Raw genomic sequence first — 26,798 nt, forward strand, 5'->3', positions numbered from 1 at the left:
GTCGTGATGGAGGAGACGTGCCACCAGGCGTCAGCGTGGGTGCATCAACGCCTAAGGGCGCTTTAGCCACAAAACACCAATAGACATTATATATCAATGTGCATTTAGTATTTATAGCAACACTGTTAGTTATCTCGATGCAAAGCTAGTAACGATACATTTGGTATTTTGCATTCACGTGTTCGCCGGCATCCTCAATAAAAAATGCGCACGAATTAAACAGGCGACACCAAAGCATATACGCATACACACCAGCAAGGGCTAGGTTTCCTTGCTTGCTAAGGCGGTTCATAGGTTCGGCTGCACTGGAGGGTGCTTGTGAGATAGAGCATAGCTTCGCAGTAAGTCCAAACCAAACAAAAGGAAAAGTGGAATTTAAAGCCTAAAGTAAGCTGCAATCAAAAAGAAAGTTGTTGTATTTGCTTTATAAGATGCGTAGCCAATCTGCCCTTCAGAGTGCAGCGCACTTTCCTGAGTGAATGACAACAAAATAAGATGAAAATCGGAGGCAGAACAAAGGTCCTAGAGCACCCCATGTTCACGAGGACTGAACATGAGAACTAAGATAGGAAAATAATTTTATCTTCGTTTTTCTTCCCGGAATCAGACTGGGATAACATGCCCAGAAAAGGAGCAGGAATGCATCTAATCACGAAGTGTAGGGCAGGATGCGTTGTTTGCAAGGGATCGGGCATATGCCAGACAGTTCGTTTGCAGGAGGGGGGGCGTGCACAGTGGCATAGCAAATCACATTTCAGAAGAGAACAAGGCAATCTCAACCCCAGGGAAATCATTTCCGGGATCTGTGCTGCAAACAAAAGCGTTGAGATTGCGATGGTGGCGTGTTCGACAGGGCCAGATTATATTTGACTACGCATCAAGTGCACCTGTCTGCCGTTTAGTTAATTAAAAGTAAGTACTACAAGTTAAACGAAAGTACTACAGTATATTAGGGAAACCTTGCGTGAAGGCAAACAACTTTCTGCCCGATCTATTTCAGAATTGAAGGCATCCGTTGATAAAGGCTACGTCAGGGCAAGATTATCAGCTTAAAACCTATAAAAAAACTCGAGACACCCCGGCCACTTGTTTAGTTTCTCAGCAGCCATTGATTCTTTCAAAGTGTGGCAATTAATATGCGGTAAGTTTTACCATTACAGTCATGTCCGTGGCGACAATAATTCCTTCTTAGCTAATACATAATTCCGTTTTCGTCAGGTAACTGTGCGAACAAACTGATTGTTTATTCTTTTTTATTTATCTGAAATTGTTATCATTTTTCGATCCCTTATTGTTTATCTTGAAAACGAAGCGCCAATATACAAGGAAAGAAAGGAGGGAAAGGACCGGCGTTTGCACAGATAAGTCATGAAATGTTTCATCTCGTCTAACCACCTAACAGAAAGAGTTTTCCATTGAAGTTTCTCAAAGTTAGACGGCTTTCCATAGGTGTAGCCACCTCAAGAGCTCGGAGGGCATGAATAAACTCTTCAAACGAGGATTTGCAAGTCCTTCTTTCAACAGTAAGTGCTTCAATAATTGTGACAGAAAAACAAAAACATACCGCGATGCCGCAGTGCTGTTCTTTCACGTGTTGGCAATCTCGCTTCCACGCTAGAACAGCTGCTTTACGATATCAATCCTGATAATCGAGGGAGAGAGAGGGAGACTGCACAAGACGTTTCTAAACTTCTTTTATTGTTCCCCCATTCCGCAATAACACATAACTCGGGGTTCAAGGCATTCAACTCAAAGGAGCAATTGCCGAGGCAAAACGTCATCGCACCAACAGAACGCACTCGCGTAACAACAAAGTTCACAGACGCTACATTCGTGGAAAAAACGTGTTGTCACTGCTTTTGAACAACCAAAAACACATTAAAAGTTTGGGTGCAACACTTCAGGAATTAGACAACATGCACAAACAGCGTCGTCACCACGGGTGTGTAACGTGATACATTTGTAGTGGGCATGACGCATCCAATCTCAACGTGAGTGACATTTTCAGCCACGCTTTCCCCCAGTTCTTGCAACGTTAATGCATTTCTTAGGAAGGGAAGCAGCAAGTAATCAATATATGTGCACACCTTTTGCCGTATGATGCGTTGAAATCACTTCTTTCTGGAGCGAACAATTATTTGCTCAGGTTTTCGCATTTAAACAGCGCCAGCCTATCCGGAACAGCAAAAATACTTCAGAAATGCCGAGCCTAGTTGCTCATAGTTAAGACTACACGGTGTTCAGTTTTGGAGCAGACGTCGCCTAACGGTGCGTGAGAGTCAAATTGTAATGCAAGGTTCTGGTTTTACTACACGTCAATGATGCGAGTATTATTTGTCGAGAACCGTGTTACGTAATAATGTACCTGTTTTAGCAATAAAAAATGCGAAAGAAATGCTGCGCCAAAGATTTCACTCGAACAAAGCACAAAAGGAAACTCACGGAGACACTCAGCGCACATGCATAGAGCCGTTTAAAATGAAACATCTCGAGTGATCACACCAGCACCGATAACTTTTCACGCTTGGTTCGCAAGAAACTTTTCTCCGGTTCACAAACTTCATGACTTCAGCACCCTTTGTCTAACTTTTCTGCCATTTCGTTTCAATCTTGGGGGCTTACTTTAGGTTCTATTATTCAGGAAAACAAACATATCCACAATGAACATCCAGCGCACAGCTGAAGCCTATTATATAGTCTCGGGCAAGAAGCGCAAGTCATTCACCCCTGTACAATTGTTGCGAGGGGATGGCGAAGTATGTTGGCTTTTCTTTCTTTTTTTTTTTACCTTGTTATTCTTGTTGGTGCTTCTCACAGAAAACGTTTTTGTGCTTTGCTTTGTTCTCTTCGTCCAAGCTGAAACACTCGGAATGACATACAGCATAAACGCTATGTACAAGTATTCGGAGGCCCGAACACAGCAGATACAGGGCATCCCCGTGACTCTAGAGTCGGCTTTGAAGGGTACGATCTCAGCGCCGCGACACTGGCTGACTCAGAGGCGAGAAAAGTTTGCTAAGGGCACAACATCGAGCTCTACATTAATGGGCCGCCAATCGGGCAAGACGCCACAGTCACCGTTACGACTGGGTAATGTGAGTAACCTCTGTAATCCAGCAGAATATGGCTTTTCGAGGACAGAACCTCGCGCATCACGATTACGACAGAAGAACGAAAAAATTATGCGGCGTAGCAACGCACAAACTGGCTGAAGAGCGCGTGTATTTGCGTATTCAGTTACGGCGGAACGTGTTGGGAGCTGTACATCACATATACCCCGGCTGGGCCTTGAGAGGATTGAATTTTCACACGATGGCAGAGTATGCTAGCACGAAATGAGGTGACAGGATGGTAAAGGCCAAGCGACCAAAAAAAAAAAGGTAACTGCTGGGCTACCTAATTACCAGCTGTCCAAGTTTCGGGGTCCATGATTCATTAACGTTCATTTGACTTTCTTCAAAAATTTCGCTTAATATTTCACTGCCACCTCACGCATAGGCAGCACTTGAAATAAAACTCTGGTGAGGCATTTCACTATTAAAAATGAAACGTTATGGTTTGTATACAAGACGTTTCGTTCTCATTGCTAGCAAGCCACTAAAGCAGAAACGGCCTTCCTGTAGCCGTGTGAATAGCGAACAAGGTGGTGTGGCCACGTGGCATGAAGACATTGAAGGACACAAGAAACGGACACACTCGCGACAAGGGTAAAATCTGGAATGTCAAAACGACCCATGCACTCTAGCTCGCAGAATCAGTGAGGAAACACTGACCTAACCTGCTCTGACACAACAATAACGTCTCACCGCACTATACACGTAATGAATAGCTTTCCCAGTAACCGAACCTAATGAAAGAGAAAGCCTGAGCATAGGTTTATGTGCTGTACAAAATATAAGCGAAGGCGCATCGCTGTCTTTTTCAGGATCACTGCTGCCAAAAATGCTTTGCTGCTCGCATGGCCGTCACAAGTTTTGCCATTATGTTTTTGTTTTATTATATATGTGTTTACAAAATTACTCCATGTATAGTGCTTTTATTGGTGTCTTTACACGCATTTTTGCATTTGTTCAGCCGAGCACACAGCAATTGGACATGGTGTCCGAAATTTGTATTCCTTCTCATCTGTTTCGCGTAGAGATTATTTAATAAGAGCTGGTATTATTACCTTGTTTTTGTTGCAATCAGAATACGAATAGTCAATTGGTATAGGTTCCGACAACTGAATATTCTCTCGCGAATAGTATTCACTCAGCTGCTTATTCCTAAACTTTAATGTTCGAAATTTGCTACGACTTGGCTTCGACAAGAATTAATATTTTCAAGATTTCTCTTGAAGTGTTGGTACCTCGTAATAGACCGACAAGCAGCCTTAACATTTGCCGGAAAATGCTTTTTTAGAGTTTTGTTAACACTGCATAATCCTTTCTTGGACAGCGATGTATTTCCCTCCTAGAAAATATTTGCTTTATATAAATAAAAAAAAACATGACACGTTCGCGAAAATGAGAACTCAAGCTTTGACCACCATTGTTCAAAAATAAGATTTCATGGTCCACATACACTTTTAAACTTTGCTTCGACGGTATGTCTGGTGTCTGTGGTGTACTACGTGTGAGGACTGGACTAAAACAAGGGGAAGCATAACTGAACTATGCCTACACTTGCCTTGGCCCTGACGGGTAAATTCATGCACCGGATAATTTAGCTGTAGAAAACAGTCAGTCTCCTAACGTTGTCTTATCTATCGTTATCACTGAAGCGTCAATAAATCGCGGGCAGTGGCATCACCTGACAACAAAAAGGACTATTTAACATTCGTCGGAGGCACTGGTTTCCTATATATTGCGCACGACCAGAAACAATTCAGCAAAAAACACTGAAGGCAAAATGAAGAGCGCTTTGTGGACGTAATTTTCATGTGGTTCATTATTTGACTAGTATTTAAGTTTACACGCAGCCCTTCGCAATAAGACAAAAGGTTACAATGGAATGCAAATTGACGCATTCCATGGAAATTGTTTTAGTGCTCTAGAAAGTTTTTTCTGATGTTCTATTGCACACGAAATTCTAGCATTTCTCGTTTCTAATGAGAGAAAAAAAAACGCTACATCCATCTGTTATTGTTTTGTCCTTGGTGCCGCCAACTCAAGGCTCGTTTTTTTTTTTTTTTTTTTAATGAACACCTCAGACTGCAAGTCGAAAGTCAAGGCGTTAAGCTCAGGGGTATAGTTTGCTTAAAGTAGGCTTGCACGGTAAAGGGAATGAGGAGGTAGTGGTGGGTGTACTTGTGTTTCTGCCGGAGTGTTCTGGAAGCCCGAGAAAGAGTTTGACAAATGTGTCTGTGCTGTGTTCAAAGTGTGCCGGGTCTCAGTCGCAGGTGGGTGTGTGCGTGTGTTCTTTGTGGCGTGTTACACGAACGTGGGACATCAACTGGCAGCCTGTAGAATTGCATTCATTCCATGCGTACGATACACCTACACTCACACGCACGCACACAAGACCAAGTATAGATTGGGTCGACACATTCTTCATATATACTTATTATATATATATATAACTCTCATTAGGTTTGAAGCGTGGAAAATCGCATCCCGTTTGTTGTTGAAGGACATGCGAAACTACAAGAAGCTACGCGCTTGCAAACAGGGCTGAAAATGGAACGCCCACAGCTGGCCCAACATTTTTCAAAGTGTTTGATACTTCGTAAAAATATCGACGTATCTGTTCTGGCATGTAGAACACTGTATTTTATCCTTTTGTCTGCAATAAGTGCAGACAATCTCTTCATTAAGATTATCCAGGGATTCAAATTCTTATTGTCAAAAAGAAGAGCCATTGCTCTGCAAGCTGTAGAAGCACACATTTTTTTAGGGATTCACACTGAATTGCCACTATACCTATTAGCAGTGGCAATGTTCAACAACTATATATTTTCTATAACAGTACCATATTCATTTATCTCAAAGTTTTCGTTTCATCTTTTCCATAGTGTCGCTCCTTTTTCTCTTTTTGTTCCATGCGCTTACGTGTTTTGTATAACGAGTATTCCCGGAAAGTCCACATGAACACCGCACATTTCTTCACAGCGAGCTAAAAAAAAAAACTTGGAGTACGCTTAAGCTTCACCTTTAAGAGTTGAACGCGAGAGCGTTCCGTATTTTCTGCGACATGGGGCTCGATATAAATATAGAAAGGCTCGGGTTTCAACATTCCCCTCAATGTTGCCTAGAACCAAAGTACAGCGAAACACTATCAGAACTGGAGGACGCATAAATTAAGCTTCGCCTTTTAAGTATGGAACGCGATAGCATTCAAAGATGCCCAGCTGCTTATCAGGATTTTTTTCTCGTATATTCAAATTACAATCCGACGCTATCACGTCTGTACGTTGTGGTTAAGTCGTACTTTACGATTTTTCTGACGGATTTTACTTTGAGAATTTTTGTTCACTAACACCTTGCGCCACGCGAAGGGCCTGCTCGGTCGGGGTGGTTTGGGATGACGTGGTTCGGCATGATTTTTTCCGCCAGACGCCGATGCTTAACGCCGACGCCGACACCAACGCTGACACCGGATTTTCTACGACACGGGGCCCTTAACGCTATCACGTTAAATTTGCATTGTAGTTTTATTCGACAGTAGATAGTGTCCAAACCTAGCATACAGTTACCGCTTCTTCGGAGTAACAGAAATAGATTTCGAAGGCTATGGTTTTGCGAGCTGCATGCGCCAGAAGCGATTGCATGTGCCGGAAACGCATAATTACCTTCATGTTTTGGTTTCCACCTATCGAAGATAGCTTTTCCGGTGAATTGATATGAACATTAACCTGTTATGTCACTGCGTGCACATGTGCGGTGTGCACCGACTTGTTATTGCCAGTTTTTTATAATGGTGTCAACGCAGAAATGTTTTAAAGGAAATCACTGACTGTAACCTTCAGGTGAATTTTACCCCTACGTAATCACTCTGTCTTCGTTTCACTTGAATATGCTACGTATTGCTACGCAAATGGCCACATTGCTGAAGGCCACATTGCTGGCCACAGCAATGTGGCCACAATTGGCCAGATTGCTAACATCTCGTCAAACACGGTAGTGTCTGACGAGATGTTTCGTCAAACACTACCGTGTTCAAGGTGCCGTGCTCCTTCACCAATGGCGAAAGAACATTTTTTTTCTCGTAGTGCTTACTGCACATAATTATCTTTTGTATGTACAACGAGCCGGTAATTAAATTTTATCAATACGAGCGCAATATGACAGGCTGCACATTACCTAGATATTTATTTACAGAAACTTAATATAAAATGTCCAGAGCATCAGACTACAGCCTGGACTATCCTTCTATGGCGTGTACAGCGCCTTGGAATAGAATCATGCAACTATGGCATAATTATTGACGGTCTATCATGACTCTTGACTGAAGGGGCTAGATGAGCAATGCAATCAGCTCTTCCTATCAACATTTTGGACTGGTGATACTACCAATATTCTGTCGTTCGCTAGTATTTAGTGACGTTTGACAGCAAAAGCAAAGCAGCCAATTGTTGATTGCCTTCATAGTATACAAAACAGATCTACTTTGGCATGCATGATATCGTTTCAATAATAGGTGCATAAGTACTGTGCTTCCATTCTAATTTTGTGAGCACTTTTATGCATGGGTGATATTCGGAGTGACTGTGTAGATTGTGCACAAATCTCCTGTCGTTTCAGATCGTGTCCATAACTATATAGCTGAAAGTTTCCTATATCTGTAATAAAAGTTGTTCTTTTTTTCCTGTTGTGAGATCATGTAAGGTTTGAAAGAAAAATAGCTGTTAAAGCACATATTCTGCGTAATATTGGCAGCTGCTTACTAGTGATTTATCGATGTTTATTCAAATCTTCAGCTCGTTCTAAGGTTCTAACTATAACCCATCGTACCATTACTTAACAGAAACTTTAGAATGTGCATTCTCAATTCTCTTGTCTAGCTTTCCATGTAAGGAACAAAACGTTACCTGGAAAAGGACTATGAAAAGTGGGGAATCTCATTTGTTGCAAATAGGTGATGCAGCGGATTCCTTAGGTAATCAACAAAATTACACTCATTCTTGAAAAAAGCGTTTGGCTTTTGTAAATTAGAGCTCACAGCCATACAATGCAGCACATTGAACGTGCTCCCAAAAATTTTACGAAAACAGCTTAATGTTGTGATCAACGCGCTAAGGTGTGAATGAAAGTGTACACTTTACTCCACAAATTATTTGACAACTTTTAAAATAACTTCATCAACTGAGGGTATGACATCCAAACTAATGCGTAGCTCTTTCACACAGGAGCGAAGTACTGCGAAAAAGAATTGTGGTTTCCATAAAAATTCACCACAAACCGCACATCTCGTTTTGTAGCAATCAGAGTATGAAGATGCTCCAATAGTCGGTGAAAGGGAAAGATACAATTTCGAACTTCCCAGAACAGAGCTTACATGCACGAATATTCGCCGATCCGTATGTTCTAACACATCACCATAGCAAGCGCGTTGCGCAATCTTTGTTACTCAAATGCGCATTCGCGAAAATCAGTTGCCAGCAATCGCGTGTTTAGAGGAAGAATTCTTAGAGGCTAATCTGAAACGTTTCTCAAGACATTTGAAAAAAAAATGCAGAGCCGAAACAATATTTTTCGGTATATTTATTAACGTATAATATCCGGCCCTTTGTAAGAGCTGTAACAGAAAAATAATTTGCTCGAATACGGAAATATTAAAGGCGTGATTGTTCGATTAGCAAGCTTCCAATATTCCCTAAGGTTTAGTGGAACGCTGGGGAGGGAATTACAATTCACCAAAACTCCTCTGATTGCCGGCTTTTGCGGAACGGTGCCAGATGCGATGAAATGATTTGTTTCTGCAATTCCAGTTCAGCGTTGCTAATCACTCATTGGGCTAAGGACCCCTCAAAGTATGTTTCAGTGCATTACCATAATGTGGCAGTGTTTTCCAATTGCGTACAAATGATCTGCCACTAACTTTTTTTATGAAGGTTTTTTCATGCACGCTTTTTAAGAGCGAGCAAGACTTATTGGTGGTGGTGCGTTCCCTCACCATTGCTCTAGCAACCACGAATGCTGGTAGCAAGTTCTTTGCGCGCAATCTCAAGATAACAGAGTGCGTATAAAAATTCTTGTTTTGCGCGCATGACTTTTTTTTTCTAGAGCACATATTTTTAGTTCACACACACACACACGTACAACATTCATGCACAGAAACAAAACAAAAATACATTTTCAAACTGCTTCTCATGCATTTTCGCAAGATATTATCACGGCAAATTTAGACAAGAAATCTCGGAATACATCCTATTCGAAATGTTACTTGTAATGCTTTGTTTTGCCTTTCCTTCTGTCCGTTAGTTGCTATGAAATATGCGCCAGCTGTGGATTCTTCTAAGTGGTTGATTCTCGGGTGCAGTTCATCAGATTTTTTTTTTTTTTTTTGCTTTAACATACGTACCTGGCTGGAGGATTTTAGGTGTTTTAAGGCGGATTAAAGGTATCAAGCAGCCTACTCGGGCCACACTTGCTGCATACGCAAGCGGCGCGAATGTCATTTGAATGTTTCAAAGCTTACTGGCATGTACGCAGGTAAATGCTTATCCACACACAATGTGAGAGTTATGCCTAATGCATCTGTTCGAGCATACCATTGTAGAAGCAAACGCTGCCGTGGCATACAAGGCTCAAAGAAATGCTGTTTACGGATTCGCATCTATAATAACAAGAAACACGGCAAGTTAGTCAGACTGAACGCTATACGTTAGCCAACGCACCGGCGTATATAGACCAACCATGCGAGAAACCTGCTACCCCTACTCTACACCAAATGTAAAACGAACAAGAATGGAACAACAAGTCTGTCTTACCGTTCCCAGCCAAAAGGAAAACGAAGCAACGAGCAAACTAATTCGCTACTCAACAAGAATCGTTCGTATGCAATGCACGCAAAAAAGCATTCATGGAGAGTGCGAGAGAGCGGCGAGCATGCCCCAACACTCATCCTGAAAATGCGTATTCTGTGGAGTTTCCTTTCAACAACAATTCTCTGCACTTGCCGACGGTGAAATGGGCTCCAACCACTTCCACACTGGACAAAGTTTTCATCACACTCGTGGCTTCCACGGAGGACGCGCAGCTCTTGACGCGGCGGCAGCACAATAGACACACAACCTCACAGACACACACACACACACAGCACGACGACCACCAGACGGCGCGACGTGACGGACATAACGAGCAGCTCATCAGCTGCGATGTCTTCACTCCATCTTCTTAGTGGGTCTCACTGGACGACGGTTTAAGTCAAAAGTATGCGCCTTCCATTGGAGGCTCTCTTCACCGTTGAGGCGCCCATGTCACCCGCAGTGCCATTCTCTTTTTCGTATCGCTTCACGTCATGCGTCGGTTAGTTGGATAGAATTCTATTAAGCAGCCACGTATGGCTTCAGATGTACGTGTAATTTCTGGGATCATTCTCTTATGCGACGGTATGCCACCAGACGCTTCTCACATATTGTGGCTTTCCGTTTACTACGTCATCAAACCTAATTTTGGGTCCGAAATCTTTGTCTGAACGAGGTCATCCTTAATTAGAACTCAAGAATTTGCTCGCGTCTCGAAGTTTAGGGTTGTGAAAGGCCGTGTGTAATATCAACCAAAGTGGTTCCTCGTTTTCATCTTACGCAGATCAGCAAGCATCCTCAAATACACACATGCAAAACTGTGCGCATGTGTTCGTAGCCTTAAGGTTTTTCTTAAGGTTTTGCCCCTGTTCGTTATTCACCGTTCTTACAGGGCAAGGTGGATGACATGGTCGCAGAACTCAGACAGTAGGGTCAACTTTAAACAAACGCGCAGTCTCGTGCACAGATAGCGTCAGTCACCGTGCTGCACTAAAAGGGGGAGGGGTGAGAAGGCCCGTCGCTTTCTTGTTCTTGGTCCGTCGAGTGATTCATCACTGTACTCACTTCGACCGATCACTCGCGGTAAGTCAGACACAACACCACTGCACCAAGGAACGCATGTACGCTGTGTTCCTTTCCGTTCTCTTGCTTGGAATGCTCGTCAAATCGCCGAGAGGAAAACCGGTGGCCGTCGATGGTCCTTTGCCGACCGCTACGCGGCGCTTCTCTGAAGGAATGATTAGCCATCGAACGGCTGAAGGCGCGGCGCCGTGCCCACATTGTGGCATGGGCCGTGAAATCCACAGTCTTACGGTCTAGTCACAATGGCCAGGGCGACCAGCGCCAATGCCGACATCAGAAGCTGCAGCGCGGAGCACGGTGTTAGCTGGCCGCTTCCGCCGCACAAGTGGTAGTCCTCCTGCAATCCCATATGCAACTATTCTATCATCATCGCAAAATATTCCGAAAATAACTTGTAAACTAATGACCGTCAAATCTCTTTTTCCTTCCTCAGATTGAAATGTTCAAATCGACCCTTTATGTTCTGCAGCGAGACAACGAAGCGGCAGCGTCAAAATACACAGAGGAGTTAGGTATCAAAGACCACGGTGTTCAAGTGATTTGGACACAAAACTCTTTCTCTCACGCCGCCATCCACTGCAATATACGCAAACGTGACGTTACCGGGCGTTAATATACACGTTTGTTCTTCCATACAAGTGTTGCTCAGTATCCTGTTTCTGAATTAACAAAAGAGTTGCGCCAATAATTTGAAGGTTACGAGGAAAGTCATGCGAGGTTTACACCCTCTCTTCATGAATAATTAGATATTCAGAAATCTGTTCTCCCACCTCAAATTTCTCTCTTGCATGACGCGCGTTACATTTAGTATACGCTGTAAAATAATTTACATCCTTATTCACCTTTAAAGTGTGTTTTTACACTGTACGCCGAGCCGTGCGCAAAAACAAAACACCAACAAAGAAGGAAGATGTAAAACAGAACGGGCGCAGTCCTGTTTTACGTGTACCCTCTTCGTCCATGTTTTTTGCGTGCTGCTCGGTTCTGTCCATACACAATGAACCAATTAGCCCAACACAAGGTTTATCACGTTACATTTGGGCCCCTGCAAGCCTAACCACGAGAAAAGTAAAATTGTGTTCGTGGTTTCAAACGTTCTGAACTGGGACGCGGGCGCTTAATAAAGCTAATGAAGCGTTCCTAAGTAGCAGTGTAAACAATCTCCCTCTTCATTTTGTTAATTGCAATGTACTAATTTTCAGTTAGGAAATCGCAACCGCAAATGCACAAGCAGACTCACTTTGTCATGGTCGGCGTAGCATTTGTCTGGCCTACGTCTGTACCTCAGTGGATGGTCACAGGGTGCGGGGTCTTCAACTGCAAGCGAAGCGACATTGAAATCTTGGCCGCCCCAGACCGCTTGTCGATCGTGTTTCACACGGCGTGCAGTATTTCCATAATAACATTCATAAATTCCCAATTATTAAAGCGCTTTATAATGTTCCCGAGGTGGTATAGCTAGGAATGTAGGGAATTGTTGGCCACAGGGAGACATGAACCTTCCTTATCAACAAAAGTTGCCTCCCGTAAGAAGGCGAAATGAAGCGACACGAGGTTATTTCTCATTTATCTTCTACCCGATTGATCTTGCGGCCATAGTGCACTTACGGAACAGCAGACAGCTATTCCTAAGATCCTTGATTCTTCAGGCAGACGCATGAACTAAGCACGCGATATCCCTGAAACTCCGCAAAACGCAATTTGAAACAAACACGACATTTTATTACATAGTTACTTTCACTTTAGCATTAATTATTATTAATTGCTCTTAACTTTGTTAGAGTGTGTGATGCGAGGTAACTTTCTTGGCGACGGCAGATGAACTGGTGATGGTTACTTTTTCTACATCACAAAGAAAATAGAAAGAGCACAATAGACGAATTGACGCCTCATATGCATTTATCAACATCACTTTGACGTCTTTGATGCTGTACTTGGCTGCGCTCTTACGCTCATGTGCACAGATATTGACCCTTGCACTGAGTTTCGACAATAGCTTCTAACCTTCAGAAAAGCTAGTATAATTTAAACATTGTTTCAAGCCGGCATTCACCCGTTCCGGAATAAGCTGTCTCAGAAAAAAAAACTGTTGGCGAACAAAGCGGGATATAGAAGTAGGTCAAGCGATGATGGGACGGCACACATTGTTTGCGCGACGCCACCAACCTTCGATTGGCGCCTGTAGCGGTGTCGGCGGCGGGTCGCAGAAGACAGGCGCGCAGGGCACGGTCGATATCACCAGGATCACGTTGGTGTAGCCCACGCGTCCCACGCCGTACTGCCTGTAGGGCCGCGTGCAGCAAGGGAAGAAATATTGCAGTGGCACGGGGCTTTCTACCGAAATTACTAGAGGGAAATCCCGCACCGGGCGATCGTACAGTCACGTGGTAGAAAACGGGGCAACTCCACACGGGTATAGAAAAAAGAACAAAGACACACACACCACCACACCCCACACACACACACACACCACACACACATATATATATATATATATATATATATATATATATATATTAAACTGTAGATATACAGTTTTGAAGGTATTGAGATGTACATGTATATCTCTCAATACCGTTATTAGAGACAACGTAAGGTACTCAATCTCATTTCAAATCGGTTCCAGCAACAAGGGGAAAATTTTGCACGTATTTATTTACTCAAGTGAAACGGCGTTCTACATACCTTGTGATATTTTGGGAATTAATATGAAACACCTATCTATTTAATTAAATGGAAAATATTTACAAGTAATTGTCCACTTATCGTGCACTTAACCTAGGTGAAATGAGATTAAGTGTGAGTGTGTGTGTCACATTTATCAAGATCAACATACAATAGAAAAACACTAAGAAAATACACCCATCTACAATTGTTCACTCGCAACAACGCTTTCTTTGTTCACGTGAGCATAATTTCAAAATAAGTGACACTTATCAATGAATGAAATTTCTTCTTCAATGAAAGAAATGGACGGGTGACAGATGCATGCCTCTATTGCTGTATTGCTCTTGCGATGATGCTAGTATTGGCATCAAGTTGGAAAGTTGCAGTGTTTTCCGCCACGCTTATGTACCAACTCGCACAAATCTCCGCTCTCGTGATCATTCGGCCGCCATAGTAACATTCGTAATACGTGTATTTTCTGTAAGTCCTGGTATGAATTCGTCGAAAAGGCACGCTGTATCTTTCTTGCAGTTATCAGTTCTATCGCCTGCTAAGATAACAACGTTTTCTTCGAACAGTTTTGCATTTACAAGTAGTTGATGTTATTACGTAATTTCACCGCAAAAGCTATCTATATATACAACTACGTTACGACCTTAGGGTAAACTAGTAGTGCCAAGCTGGGTCATCAGCGGAGCTAGTTCTGGCTTTTGGTAAGTGTTGCTAGATTTTGCTAAGCTTTGCAAGGTTATACATGGCTAGGCTAGGTTCATACTAAGTGTTGCTAGGTTTTGCTAAGTTTTGCGATGTTATGCATGGCTTCTTGCGATTCCCGGCGGCGCCAAGCATTCAGTCGGCAGCGTTCGTTGTCTCTGGCCCGAAACTCTGGTTCCTCGGTTCAGCGACGGCGTTTGTCGGCGGCGGCCTCGGCGCGATGGGCAGGATCGGCTCTGCTTCGTCGATCGTAGTCCCGCTGAGCCGCGCGCCGAGCTTCCTTGTAGGCGGCTTCTTCTCGGGAGTCTTGCCTTTCTTTGGTCGCCCCATGGTAGCTGTGCACGCGTGTTCACTAGACAAGAGAGGCGACACGTCTGTCGGCGCGCCGGCTGCTTAGAGCTTTCTAGCATATCAGTGACGTAACGGCTAAGTGAACACTCTCTTCTCCTCGGCTCGGTAGAGTGAAGGCGAAGCGCAAGCATGCCACGGCGAGACTCCGCCCTACACACGTGTGTGATGCGAGGAGGTTGCATAGCTCGGTGACACACAGCTGGGCCTAGCTTTCTGTCGGCACGAAACGGACTTACGAAAAGCTTAACAGGTCCGCTAGAAAATGTCCGCAAGAAATGCGAAATGTCGTTTCGAAACCATAGTCACGATTGTTTAAGTCCTTGCACTATTTATCATTGACACGCTGACTAAATAGCTATGCTGGCGGTCAGACAGACAGACAGAGAACTTTATTTACGTCCTGAGGAGCGCTACCGCGCTCAAGGCGGTAGAGCTGCTGGCGGTGCCCGCAGACAATAGCGTCAGCTTTCTCTCTGGCGTTCTTGGTAGGAAACTCTATGGAAACAAGCAGACAAGTCGAGGCCCTTCCTTGTGAATAAGCTACGTTTTCGTTGGGGGCCAAGGTCCCGAGATCTTTGCTTCCGATTACATTCTGCCATCCAAGTGGCTGATACTACTATGCAAAGCATATCGCTGAGAGTGGGAAAGACCGGCAGTGCCACCAAAGATATGCGCTATAGTTTCATCCTATCCGCGCGAATGGCATGCGGCGCTGTTGGCCTGTACTATGGGAGAATAAGACTCTAGAATGGACAAGGCCACCAAAGTGATAACGCACTTCTTCATGGCAACTGTGCCATGCGAACGCTTGCGATTTACGCGAGTGAACATTTATCTGTGGGTGTGCGCCCGCTGATTCTTTCTTATCATTGTTTCCCTTTCCCCATGTGTAGGGTAGCCAACCGGGCGCGAACATGGTTACTCTCTTTGCATTTCCTTCTTTATATATCCCACGTTATTCTTCTATCTCTATTTTCGATAATATTGAGGAATCATCACTCCTCGCCGTCTTTCGGCGCACCTGAACGCCTTTAGTGGCTTTCATGGCCACCAGGACTGTAGTAAAATAAATTAAGATGCGCTATGGTAAGAACGGAATGGTGGTACTCTAATGACCACACTTTGTATGAAACGCAAGCATGACCATTCCAGTTAACAAGAAGAACATGGCGGTGCTGTATGGGTACTTTATAGGGCAGGCACATAGGAACATGTTTCTTTTCACTGCGCTAGCAGCTTCAAGATTTATGCGCTCTACTAGTGAGGTCGCTGTCGTATCAGTTTTAATTAACTCTGATCGCATCTGTGGAAATGAAGGAAGCGTATAATTATTTAGGTAACCTTCAAATATATATTATGTTTTGACAAACGCGCCTTGCATTTCCGGAAGCTCAAAGTTCGTAAATTCAAATGATTCGAAGTTTTGTTTAGAAATATGTGTTATGCAAGAAAGTGCTGGCTCTTTCAAAGATCAATATTCAGAGCAGGCTTAATAATTGAAGGGGAAAATATATAATATTGTATAAGAACGACGAAACTACTAGATGAGACGCAAGAGGATAGGGGCATTATAAAAAAATTATTTTGAAGTTAACGCCGACATAATAAAACGGCACGAACTTCAAAAACAAAATAATAAAAAGCTAGGCAGTTCAACTAGGGACTTCATCGATCGCTTCGCTGCTAGGCGCTATTTTAGAGCCCGCTCAATTATTTGGCTGAAGGCAAGACGTTTTTCCTCGTCATATTTGTAGCGGGCACCATTCATAAAAGCGGACATACGAGAAGCTACTCCCTATAAAAGCCTGTCACGCCAAGTTCTTGCATACTTGTGTCAAACACTATTTTCATTCCCGTCCTTGCGAATGTGCAGCAAGAAAAACACCGTGAAGTGAAACCGCATAATAGTGTGAGCGGGTGCGTAAAATTCAGCAGGTGGCTGACAATACTTTTCCGCATCAAATTCCCGTGAAGCGATACACCAAACTACATTTCGATGGGCGCGAAATGCAGGAATGCTCGCGCACCATGCATTGGGGGCCCGCTAAAAAAAAAACTTAAGTGGTCAAAATCATTTGACGCCCTCCACAAACAATACGTGCTTGGTGTGCAGTCGGCTGTCTGTTTTAAACTACGTGCATGGTCATTCAATCTTGCTTTGCTACTTCGCTTAAACCATCTCCGACAGGTGCCTCGCGCCATCCCTCCGTAAAGCCGGGCATCCGTATACTATACGTACCTGGAGCAGTTCCCGCAGTCCAGGCTGCTCATGAAGTAGCTGCTCCGGTTTCCAAAGTGGTACAGGGCCTCGCGGGTGGTGCAGACGCGGTACTCGTCCGGAATGTAGCGGGCGCGCTCCGACGACGCCGACTCCGCGCCCCAACCACCGCCACCGCCCAAACTCGGCAGCCAACTGCGTAACCACACGAAAGCGACCACAGCTCTCTCGTGGTACGGGCTGCGAATGCACTTCTGGTCGGGCTAGTGAATGTACTACCTGCGGAGCGACACCCTTTAGCACGCGAAATCTTAATTACCTAGCAAGTCTACATCGCGATTCATTGATTCATATCTGTGCATTATAAAGCTAAATGATCATCAGCAGCAACATCATGATGATTGTCATCATTTATAGTCTACTTATAAGTGGACCTCGCATCACTTATTGCGAGGCTGCTAAGAGATAGAAAAAGAAGGGATAACATGTGTTGTGAGAGGAGTCAACGGGTTATGATCACGTAGGAGTCCCTTAAATCTATGAACATTGCCGGTCTCTGGCAGTGGATTCAGTCACACTTGTGACATTATTCCGCGCCTTTAGGCCACATTTCACCTCTTCTTTTCCCGTTACACTGCCATAAAAAATTGTTTCAGCAGCCGCATATTGATGGCCTCTCCCAACGATTTCCAGTTGTCACGCTTGCATCACACGAACCTATCCTATGCCTGAAAATTTACTAATCCCATCACACCATCTTGTCCTCTGCCGTCATCTACTGCGTCTCCTTCCCGTTGGTACCCTTTCTGTAACTCCAACTGAACACTGGTTATCTGATCTACGCACTAAGTTATCTGCCCAACCTCATCTTTCCTTTTAACCGTCAACTGGGATATCAGCTACCCACTTTTGATGTCTAGAAGAGCAGATAAAGATTTGTCCATATTGGATCGGTTCTTCGCATATATATCGTGAATCTCGCCAACAGTGAGTATGAATACTTACGCGTATAGCCACATCTTGATCAGTTGCCTGTAATACAAAAAAAAGAAGTGTATGTATGTTATTTCTGGTTGTATAGAAATTCAATATATTATCTCTATGAAAAAAAAACATTCCAACAAATATTAGTCACCTGAACTACAAAGTTAACATGATACACTTACCAGGACGATGCTTCGAAGATCCAGCTGATGTCGAATGCTCTGATAAGGCTTTCAAGTGGCTGCATTGGTGAGAGTCAATAAAATACCAGATTTACATTAGCGACACACAATTCTGCCCAATAAGCTCTTAGCGAAGCAACTTCAGGGGTTAGGAAAATTTACGTGCATTGTATCCAAGTGCGAAAGGAGCTAGGTCCGTCAGCATGGTTACATAGTGCGACATGTGCCTGAGAATGTTGTATGTTACCACCATGCTTGCGCCTCCCAACATCCTGAAATCGCAAGTGTTCCACCCAGTGCTATCGCTGCAACAATCGAGCATAATGGTGGTACTTACATCCTACGCCAGATTGAAGAGTAATTAACAGCCTTAAACATATTCTTAAACGTTAACTGAATCTTCCTGCTATAAAACCATCGTCGTATAAGGCCGAAAATCTCGTAGACGTTTTGTAGAGGTTGTTGGCTTACCAGAATTGATGATCGGGCACCTGCGGTGTATCGGCGCATTCTGGGACACCGAGACTCAGTATGCAGCTCTTCCACCCTGAAATAAATGCACGCCGGATATGCATCAGTGTTCAACCTCGCAGATTGTAAGGATGCCGTCATGGGCAGATGATTATCTGCCGAGCTTTATGAAATAAATAAGCCTGAATTCAATCCAAGTGTGCTAGAATACAAGCACTGGTTCTGAATGAGAAAACAAAGTTTCCGTCTCGTGCGCATGACGCACTTACTTGAAGTAGACCGATTTCTTCAGCATGTCATCCATCAGTTCAGGATCGACCGCTCCCATGAACTTCCCGACCTGCAGTAATCGTACAGAATGTTTCTTGTATTTCTCAGTACAAACTTAGGCAGCTAAAGCTGAGGGTATGTTCTAAAGTGCAAGCTGTAGTTGAAGAAAACAATGTACAATTTGCGCAATTAAAGACTGTGGCCCGAATAAGTTTTTCTATCACTGAATTTTGTAAGGCACATACGTTTTCAGAGTGGTCGTCCGTGCTGGAGGTGAGAATGAAACCTCCTTCGTCCAGAAGGTAGCAGACGACAAAGTCCTGAAGGAAAGGAAAACTTTGGCTTAAATGCTTTACCGACGAGAACTCCAACTTCTAGGTTGTCAATACAATCATTGGTCACATTTCTATCAAAACTGGTTGTTGCTAGCTGACAACACGGAAATCTTCCATTAATCTCAAGATAGGAAGAGGGTAATTGTTTACAGTTTTTTTCTGGCAAATTCGTCCCACTATGCATGTAGATAAACATACAGAAAGCACGTGATATGTGATAATGCTACACCTTTATACAGAATGTTCCAGCGAACATTATCAAATTTCTTTAAAGGTTGCCTGGAGCAGAGAGCACAATTCTAGTTCATGAGCTGGTCTACTCGAAGAGTCGGACACTACTTGCACAAAAAATCGCAATGTATGATTGACTAATTAACAGAAATTCATTAATTAGGTTTTAACTAATTGCCTTATGCATACTGCAATTTACAAATTCTATAGCAGTGGAGTTCGCAAGGCGGATCCACTTGTAACGAATTGAGTAGAACTTGTTGCTGGGCGAGTTGGTTGACATCTGAGGAAAGCATGGTTGCGCGAACAGGAAAAGAAAGACATGGCAAAAAAAGTAGGAAACGATAGGTCAGGCGCTTATTCAGCGCCTGACCTATCGTTTCCTATTTTCTTTCCGTGTCTTTCTATTGAAATACGAAATCGACTAAATAACAAGCAATCAACTTGTTATTTAGTCGATTTCGTATTTCAATTTTTTATGTGCAAGTATTGTCCGTCTCTTCGAGTAGACGAGCTCGCGAACTAGAATTGTGCCATCTTCTACAGGCAACCTTTAAAAATTTTTGAAAGTGTTCGCTGAAACACCCGGTATACTTGAACAAGCTTCATGCGGTACACACTCGTCAGCAGAAATTGGGCCGTACTTTGTCAGGAACTGCAGACTTTTCTTCGGGCAGTGAAGCTTCATTGCTGACATCAAGTATTCACAACACTAATCAAGAACATGTACAACGAAATGTTTCGGGGTTGAAGACTGGTTGACTTAGGACAGTTCTCTGCAATACTTTAATAAACTATATAGCCTGTGCGGAAAGAAAAGAAGTCGCTAGGAGCGTGAGCGTTGCACAATCATTGCTGCGTCCTGTCACGCCCATAAAACTCCGGGCTCTCCATATCTCTGGAGGGGGAAGACGGAAGTTCGGCCTTCTCTGCAGAGCTTCCGACCAGTGCCAATATGAAAGGAGGCTGAAGGCACGTGCTAGAGGCAGTTCCAGTCGGGCGTCCAGTTACTTCGTGTATTTTGATGGCGGGCTGTTCGCCAGTGACTGAACACCAGGATTCAAGCGAAGACGAAGAGTAGTACAACAAAAAGAATAAGAATAAAAGCTTTGCGCACTCACCTCGTCAGCACAACGGAGGTGCTCGCCTGAACTTCCGTTGGCAGACATTGTCATGAGGGAGGCGTGTATGACGCGCTCTTCCACGATGAGACCGACCACTGAAATGTAGAGATTGAGTGTCTCCTAAGCCTAGCGCAACCACGAACAGTGCCATAATAAGCGTAACCTACTCATAAACACGAAAATGTAAAGTGCACGTGTTAGGCTTTAACCGAAGCATTAAAATAAAACCCATATGTTAGTGCAAGATTGTTCACAAGGAACAGAGATCTAGTCGCAGAGGAACAGACACAGAAAACCGGCTTAGAAAAACCGTATAACTTTGGGAATATCCACAGTTTCAGATTATTTGATGGCAAGCATTTGGCGAACAGAAATAGTGCTTGCGTCTTCCTGAGTGCCTCTACGCAGAATATTATTCGGAGTGCGTTAAAAGCTGATGAACGTTTACTTAGTGAGCGCAAAAATGCAGAGAGCCTTCCAACCATCAATAAAGAAAATGGCGCACTCATGGCTAACACAAATATTTAAAGCAAAATATGAATTATCGGCATGTTGCTGCCGTTGGTTAAGACGACCATTTGTTTTGTTAGCCAGTAGGCAAGCGAATATTTTGCTAAGCTGAACGGGGTAACTTTTCCCGCACAACACATGTTAAGTCAACTTGCTTTATTCATGAAATGCTGGCGTTTTTCTTTCGATTCCTTACCTGCTGGAGTTAGCTCTGACTTTTTGATGTAGATGTCGACTGCTTTGGCTGCCATAATGACGCTCTCTCGAGTTGCGTTGGGTCCATATGTTCCTGAATAAATGAAAAACACTGATAAGTGCACAAGTAATAAATAATAGCGTTTTGAACTTCCCATCCTCCCTAAACAAACAAAGGTGAATTTTAACTGTGACTAGTCGCTCCAGCAAATAACGCAAGTGAAATTGGAGCTTGGATTAACAGCAGCGATTGCGGAGAGCTGTTAAGGCGTCTTAGACAAACACCATAACGCACCCTAGCATCCCCATCACACACGGTTCCACTGTTCCATGCGAACAAAAACAATGCACAAATCTGACATAAATAACAAACACAAAATTGAAGCCCTCAATTAAATCACGTAACATGAAAGCAAAAGTTCAAACCAACGCGTGTGCATGAATCAAAAGGTAGCAACAGGCCCAGCATCCTTATCTGATTAAGACGCGGAACGCTCAGCGCGCTCCTACAAGGAAAGATAAAATATTTTTAATCCGTTGTTAACAGAGTGATTAGTTCAGTGTATTGCTTTTTCTCAGCTCTCACGGACGGCTCTTCTATGTGCGTTACTTACGTTTAACGTCGCTAATGAGGAAGACGAAGTCTTCAGCGTACAGCGCTCTCCTAAAGTACGATGCTTTTTGAGGATTGGCCTCTGGCTCCAGATATTCCTGCAATTCTGCCAAGACAAAAGTAAAGTAAACGGAAAAAAGTTATCATATATGAATGCAGTCATCTTGATCGTAGTTACGAGATTTTATACATGTGGATGGTCTTACACATCAGGGTGGTAGCGTATGAGTCCTCCTTCTGTTCCCACGAAAGTCCCCAATATTCCATCTCTGGACAGAGAGAAAGGATGTCACAGTGTGTTACGTATTTACATATTGCTGTCCTTGCAGGCGCGCCACACAAGTTACATAGAAAGTTACATAGTTAAATAGGAAACGCACAGGGTATTCAGTCACTTCTCAACATTAGAGTATTTCGCGGTTCACTCCACTTCCTACATATAAGCGTAGAGTTGATTGAGATCGAACCGTAGGGTCACACCTTGCTTAGGGTTTCTATAAACGCTTATCGCAATGTTACTAGCACAGCGCAGTTAGTATGACCTTTAAATTACATGACAGTACGACCTTTAAATTACTAGAAAAGACAAGAATGTACACTATTTCGTGTTTCTCTCAGCGCGGAAGCAATGAGAAAGGTTAGTGTGCTGATTGTCAACTATTGCCCCATATACAGTAAAATTGTTTGCTCTTAACGCTCCGACAGACACTGAGGTGTTATGCGTGTATACGTTCAAGCAGAGTGAGCTAGCTGTAAATGCTGTAATCAAGGCCTCAGGTGAACACACCTTTCCTCAGCGAAGGCGTCACTCGTCCAATTGCTGACCACAGCTCGCGTGTTCTCGATGTCCCAGAGTAGTCGCTGCATGAGTAGAGGATCACCTGGAAGGATGAATACGCGAGTCAGTAATGTTTCAGATCTGTCATGACAGTACTCAGAAGGTTCGGCTGATAAAATGCTTTGAAGCCGTCCAAATAATGTGCCATTCATCAAGTAGTATTTGATGAAAAGAAAGCCTCCCACGGTGGCTGTATTGACGAGCCACATAGTTGGTGAAAATAAATTTTTCATTCATTCATTCATTCATTCATTCATTCATTCATTCATTCATTCATTCATTCATTCATAAATTCATTCTAGGGGAACGTACCTTTCTGCCCTCATTATGAAAACATGAGATTTTTCCACCTTCGTTGATGTCCCCACCGAGCCTACGGAATAGTCAATCTTATTCGATTTTTTGTTTCCGCAATCTCACCATCCCCGCTGCCCTTTACAGAGTTTGTTTCTACCTACAGGGTTTTGAAGGAATTTTTGCACGACGTAAGCTTCTTCTCCAACTGCTCACCACTGAAGAACGCCGAATGTCGGGCCGAGGTAGGCCTGTACCAGTTTTTAAGCACTATATCAGCGGCGCCAGTGGCATTCAGAAGACGAGCTCCCGTAGCCAATGTGGACAATTAACCACGAGGCCACTTCTGCACAACTTATCTTTCTTGTCAGATGTCAAAAGTTTGATCTTGAAATACAAAGTTTGAGTCGTCATTCCACAAGGTTTTGAATCCTAACATTAAAAAGGTGAAACTGACTGTACTAGTGCCGCAATATTAGTATCCGCTGCGAGCAGGATGGTGGCGTTACCGTCAAATAAAAAGGTCACTTGGTTGGGCAGGACATTAACGTGTTTCTTCGCAGCGGTCATCATGAGTTGTACCAGTGTCCACAGTAGCGTCTCCGTTAGCTCCATAAAGAACAACAACCATTAGGCAAATGTGCCCTGCCAAACGCTTCAAAAATAGCTAATCCACTCACACCGACGATGGTCTGCCCGGAACGCTTCCAGGACTTGGCTGATGTTGCCCGTGAGTCCCTTGGGGCGCGGAATGTTCTTGCAGTAGCGCCTATAAAACGCAATTTACGAACATCACTAGATACGTTGGACATTATAGCGTAATATGGCAGATTCAAAAATGTAATGAAGTCTGGTCAAGGCGTTAGCTTGCGTTCAAATCTTTTCCCAACGCGTACATACATACAACGCAATACATTTCCACTAAGTCAGAATGATTCTCAGTGTCTCATTTTTAGACCAAACTGTAAAGCTTGACATTCAAACCACGCGGGAAAGAGTGCAATATGCACAATGTCTTTGCCACCTTGGGCATCTCCTGGGCATGGGGAAGCCAAAAGGAAACGCGACCTCTAATGCTAACAACGAGGGTATATATAGTGCTTATAATATTGATGATGGAAAGCTTCTGTGGCTAGTGATGTTCATGTCTAAGACACCGTTGAAGAAATTAGTGGCATCGCCAGTGTAGACCTCCGCGTTAAACGAAATTCATTTGAGACACTGAAAAACAACGCTAATGGTTAACAATCATAATGTGGAAGTCCCTTACACTCTTGCAATTTAGTTTTATCCGCATAAAACCGCACTAAATGCAGCGGGTGATCTCAGTGTGGTATCGTCCTCGACTAATGAAAATGATTCCTCTTGTCCAAGTTATGAGCTTACGTCTTTCAACTACTTTCGGTGAAGTGCTTACTTATATGTCATGCAAACATATTCTGAGACATAACCTGCTTCGAAGGCCTCCATGTTCTCTTTCTACGAACCATCGGTTAATTACTAATGCGTGCACAAATACGTTAATGTTCCTCTTAAGATGACACACAACTCGGTAAAATGTGACTTGCTTGGGGAGGACATTAACGTGCTTCTTCGCAGTGTCATCATGAATTGTACCAGTGTCCACAGTAGCGTCTGCGTTAGCTCCATAAATAACAACAACCATTAGGCAAATGTGCTCTTCTAAAAGCGCCCTCGATCGACAGCTGCATCAGAAAATGTTTTCAATGACTGTTGCTAAGTCGTGGGGAAGCTTCCCTTAATTAAGCCCGATCGTTGTCTGGAATCGGCAAGGACCTGGTACATTGCTCTAACAGGCGCACTACCATGTACTTGAGTGAGTGGCATTGCTTATGACTATTAATGAACGATTCTTCAACGTTATACCTACACCGAGTCTATAAGCTCTGCTTATGTGCAAACGATAGCAAAAATAAATATGAAAGGAAGAGTCTCCTAACACTCTGCGATAAACAATAAACAGTCGCCCGATGGTTCTCGTCGCATCATCGCGGACATGGGTATCACATAATGCACGGTACAAAAAACCCGCATAAGTGAGATCGACTTATGAAAGTCAAACTGACCACGGAGCCAAAAGGACACCATCTCCTTTCTCTGTCTCTGGCTTGAAACCTGTCGGACATTTAAAAAAATGTATATAACAACTACGCATAATAGCTGCCGCATGCAATCAAAATACATGGCACAACCATTACTGTTCAAATCTGTGCTTATTTATTGTCACGATGTAGTGCACGTCTCATTATTACTACTTCTTCATCCGGAATGGTCTGTTCTTTGTATGCACTAACAACCAAGGTCAATCTCTACTTAAAGCAAACTTAAAGGGCTTGACAGCTGGGCTATAGTTGATATTTATGCATTGGTACAAACTGCGCGCCAATACGACTTACAAGGAAAGAAAGAAAACACACGAACGCAGACTTATTCGCAATTCTAGAATTTGGCTAGAAAACTACAAAATTGTAGAGCTCATCCGAGAAATTCTTGTTCCGGTATGGATAGTTTGCACCATAACACATCGGAGTTCAATGCCCTGCATTCACCTTAGTTATATCGAAGCGCCCGTTGCTTACCGTCATCAACGCGCATCCCTTCCACACGCACGTACAACTTCCTCTTCTCTGGGAGTGCCAGAGCAACGCTGACAAAAGAAAAATATTAACAAAGCCATGTAGCATCTTATTTTTAACAGATCTCACAGTAATTTATTTTCGTATACACGAACACATCCCAGGGATAAAGAGCAAAACGAACAGAGTGCGTAAATAATACCAGTAGCAATGTTATGAATCCAGCGTGAATTCAGAAAAATACGTCACACTCTGCATGCAGAGCGCCCATATTTAACCTTACGGTTACGCAGCACGCGTTAGCGCACTAGTTAATCTTATCGGCGCAAGATGTTAAGATACTGTCACATCTCCTCTTAAGACTCCCTATGGAGACAGCGAAGTTACTTTGTCCAAGTATGATGTTTTGGTTTGTATAGTTAGTTATGACTTGTTAAACAGGTAACTTGTGAATTGTTATAGTAAGCTACTGATTGATAAAGGGAGATAAATATAAGGAGAAGTGTTATCCTTAAGGAAAACCTGAAAAGCTTCTTTTTTTTTTCCTGGTCGCAGATCTATCATACTGCTACGGATAGGTTATTAAATCATGAACACAAACTACCTGACGACGTAGTGCGAGAATTGGTCTTACCCGAATTCCGAGTCGTTCATGTGCCTGTAGTAGTATACCATATTATGCGGTACAAGATGCTTCTGGAAGATGCCGAAAGACCACAGTGAGACGACATTACCATTCACCGTTCCACTGTAGCTTTAGGCAACAGTTTCGCCCGGTCCACTTACCTCGTCTGGCATCCTCATCAGACTGACCACTGTCTCGTGCCCAGAATGCCCGTCGATCATCCTTCTGCGAATCTGAATACATCCAATAAACGGCGGCTATCAATTTACTATGCCGAGCCCGAGGAAGCATCGAAGTGTTTGCTGCACGAAACGTACCTTCTCTTTTAAAGGGTTCTCGATCTCAACATCCAGAAAATCTATGTCTAGTGGCTCTTCTAGAGAGCCCAACTGAAATAGATAGAAAAATGTTCCTTCAGGTTTATTCAAATAATGCCGGTTTCATAGGAAATTAATAGAACGATGCATACCTGTAACTTAATGTCGGGGTGATACATGACGTAACCGTTTCGGTTGACCATAAATGAATAGCCCGAGGGACCAATCTGTCG

General features: G+C 43.4%; 2 protein-coding genes across 2 annotated transcripts; both read right to left on the minus strand.

Moving 5' to 3' along the window:
• Window positions 1–1,683: 1,683 nt before the first annotated feature.
• LOC125939757 (voltage-dependent calcium channel subunit alpha-2/delta-1-like) lies at window positions 1,684–21,987 on the minus strand. The gene is made up of 12 exons (XM_049655145.1): window positions 21,896–21,987; window positions 21,283–21,375; window positions 20,574–20,671; window positions 19,132–19,206; window positions 18,886–18,956; window positions 18,617–18,692; window positions 18,146–18,204; window positions 17,985–18,011; window positions 17,001–17,174; window positions 13,196–13,311; window positions 12,270–12,346; window positions 1,684–11,366 (listed from the first exon to the last, which is right to left on the minus strand). The coding sequence occupies exons 2-12, from the start codon at window positions 21,335–21,337 to the stop codon at window positions 11,256–11,258; spliced, it is 939 nt and encodes a 312-aa protein (XP_049511102.1). The 5' UTR covers window positions 21,338–21,375; window positions 21,896–21,987; the 3' UTR covers window positions 1,684–11,255.
• A 109-nt stretch (window positions 21,988–22,096) lies between these two features.
• LOC125947653 (voltage-dependent calcium channel subunit alpha-2/delta-1-like) lies at window positions 22,097–26,788 on the minus strand. The gene is made up of 9 exons (XM_049672834.1): window positions 26,718–26,788; window positions 26,566–26,637; window positions 26,410–26,481; window positions 26,258–26,319; window positions 25,627–25,694; window positions 25,114–25,162; window positions 23,707–23,795; window positions 22,682–22,775; window positions 22,097–22,163 (listed from the first exon to the last, which is right to left on the minus strand). The coding sequence occupies exons 1-9, from the start codon at window positions 26,766–26,768 to the stop codon at window positions 22,097–22,099; spliced, it is 624 nt and encodes a 207-aa protein (XP_049528791.1). The 5' UTR covers window positions 26,769–26,788.
• Between the last annotated feature and the right edge of the window lie 10 nt (window positions 26,789–26,798).

Source organism: Dermacentor silvarum, chromosome 8, assembly GCF_013339745.2.
Source record: "Dermacentor silvarum isolate Dsil-2018 chromosome 8, BIME_Dsil_1.4, whole genome shotgun sequence".
Classification (NCBI taxonomy): domain Eukaryota; kingdom Metazoa; phylum Arthropoda; class Arachnida; order Ixodida; family Ixodidae; genus Dermacentor; species Dermacentor silvarum.

Bases quoted from the DNA above. Each gene is read 5' to 3' on its own strand.
- LOC125939757 (XM_049655145.1), bottom strand. From the start codon at position 21,337: ATGGCAGCCAAAGCAGTCGACATCTACATCAAAAAGTCAGAGCTAACT. The intron at 18,957-19,131 runs GTATGTGCCTTA...CGATTACTGCAG, and splicing joins CGGACGACCACTCTGAAAAC to GTCGGGAAGTTCATGGGAGC. The intron at 13,312-17,000 runs GTACGTATAGTA...GCGGCCCTACAG, and splicing joins GACTGCGGGAACTGCTCCAG to GCAGTACGGCGTGGGACGCG.
- LOC125947653 (XM_049672834.1), bottom strand. From the start codon at position 26,768: ATGGTCAACCGAAACGGTTACGTCATGTATCACCCCGACATTAAGTTA. The intron at 23,796-25,113 runs GTCAGTTTGACT...TGCGTTTTATAG, and splicing joins GGTGTCCTTTTGGCTCCGTG to GCGCTACTGCAAGAACATTC. The intron at 22,776-23,706 runs GTGAGTGGATTA...TCATCCTTCCAG, and splicing joins CCGGGCAGACCATCGTCGGT to GTGATCCTCTACTCATGCAG.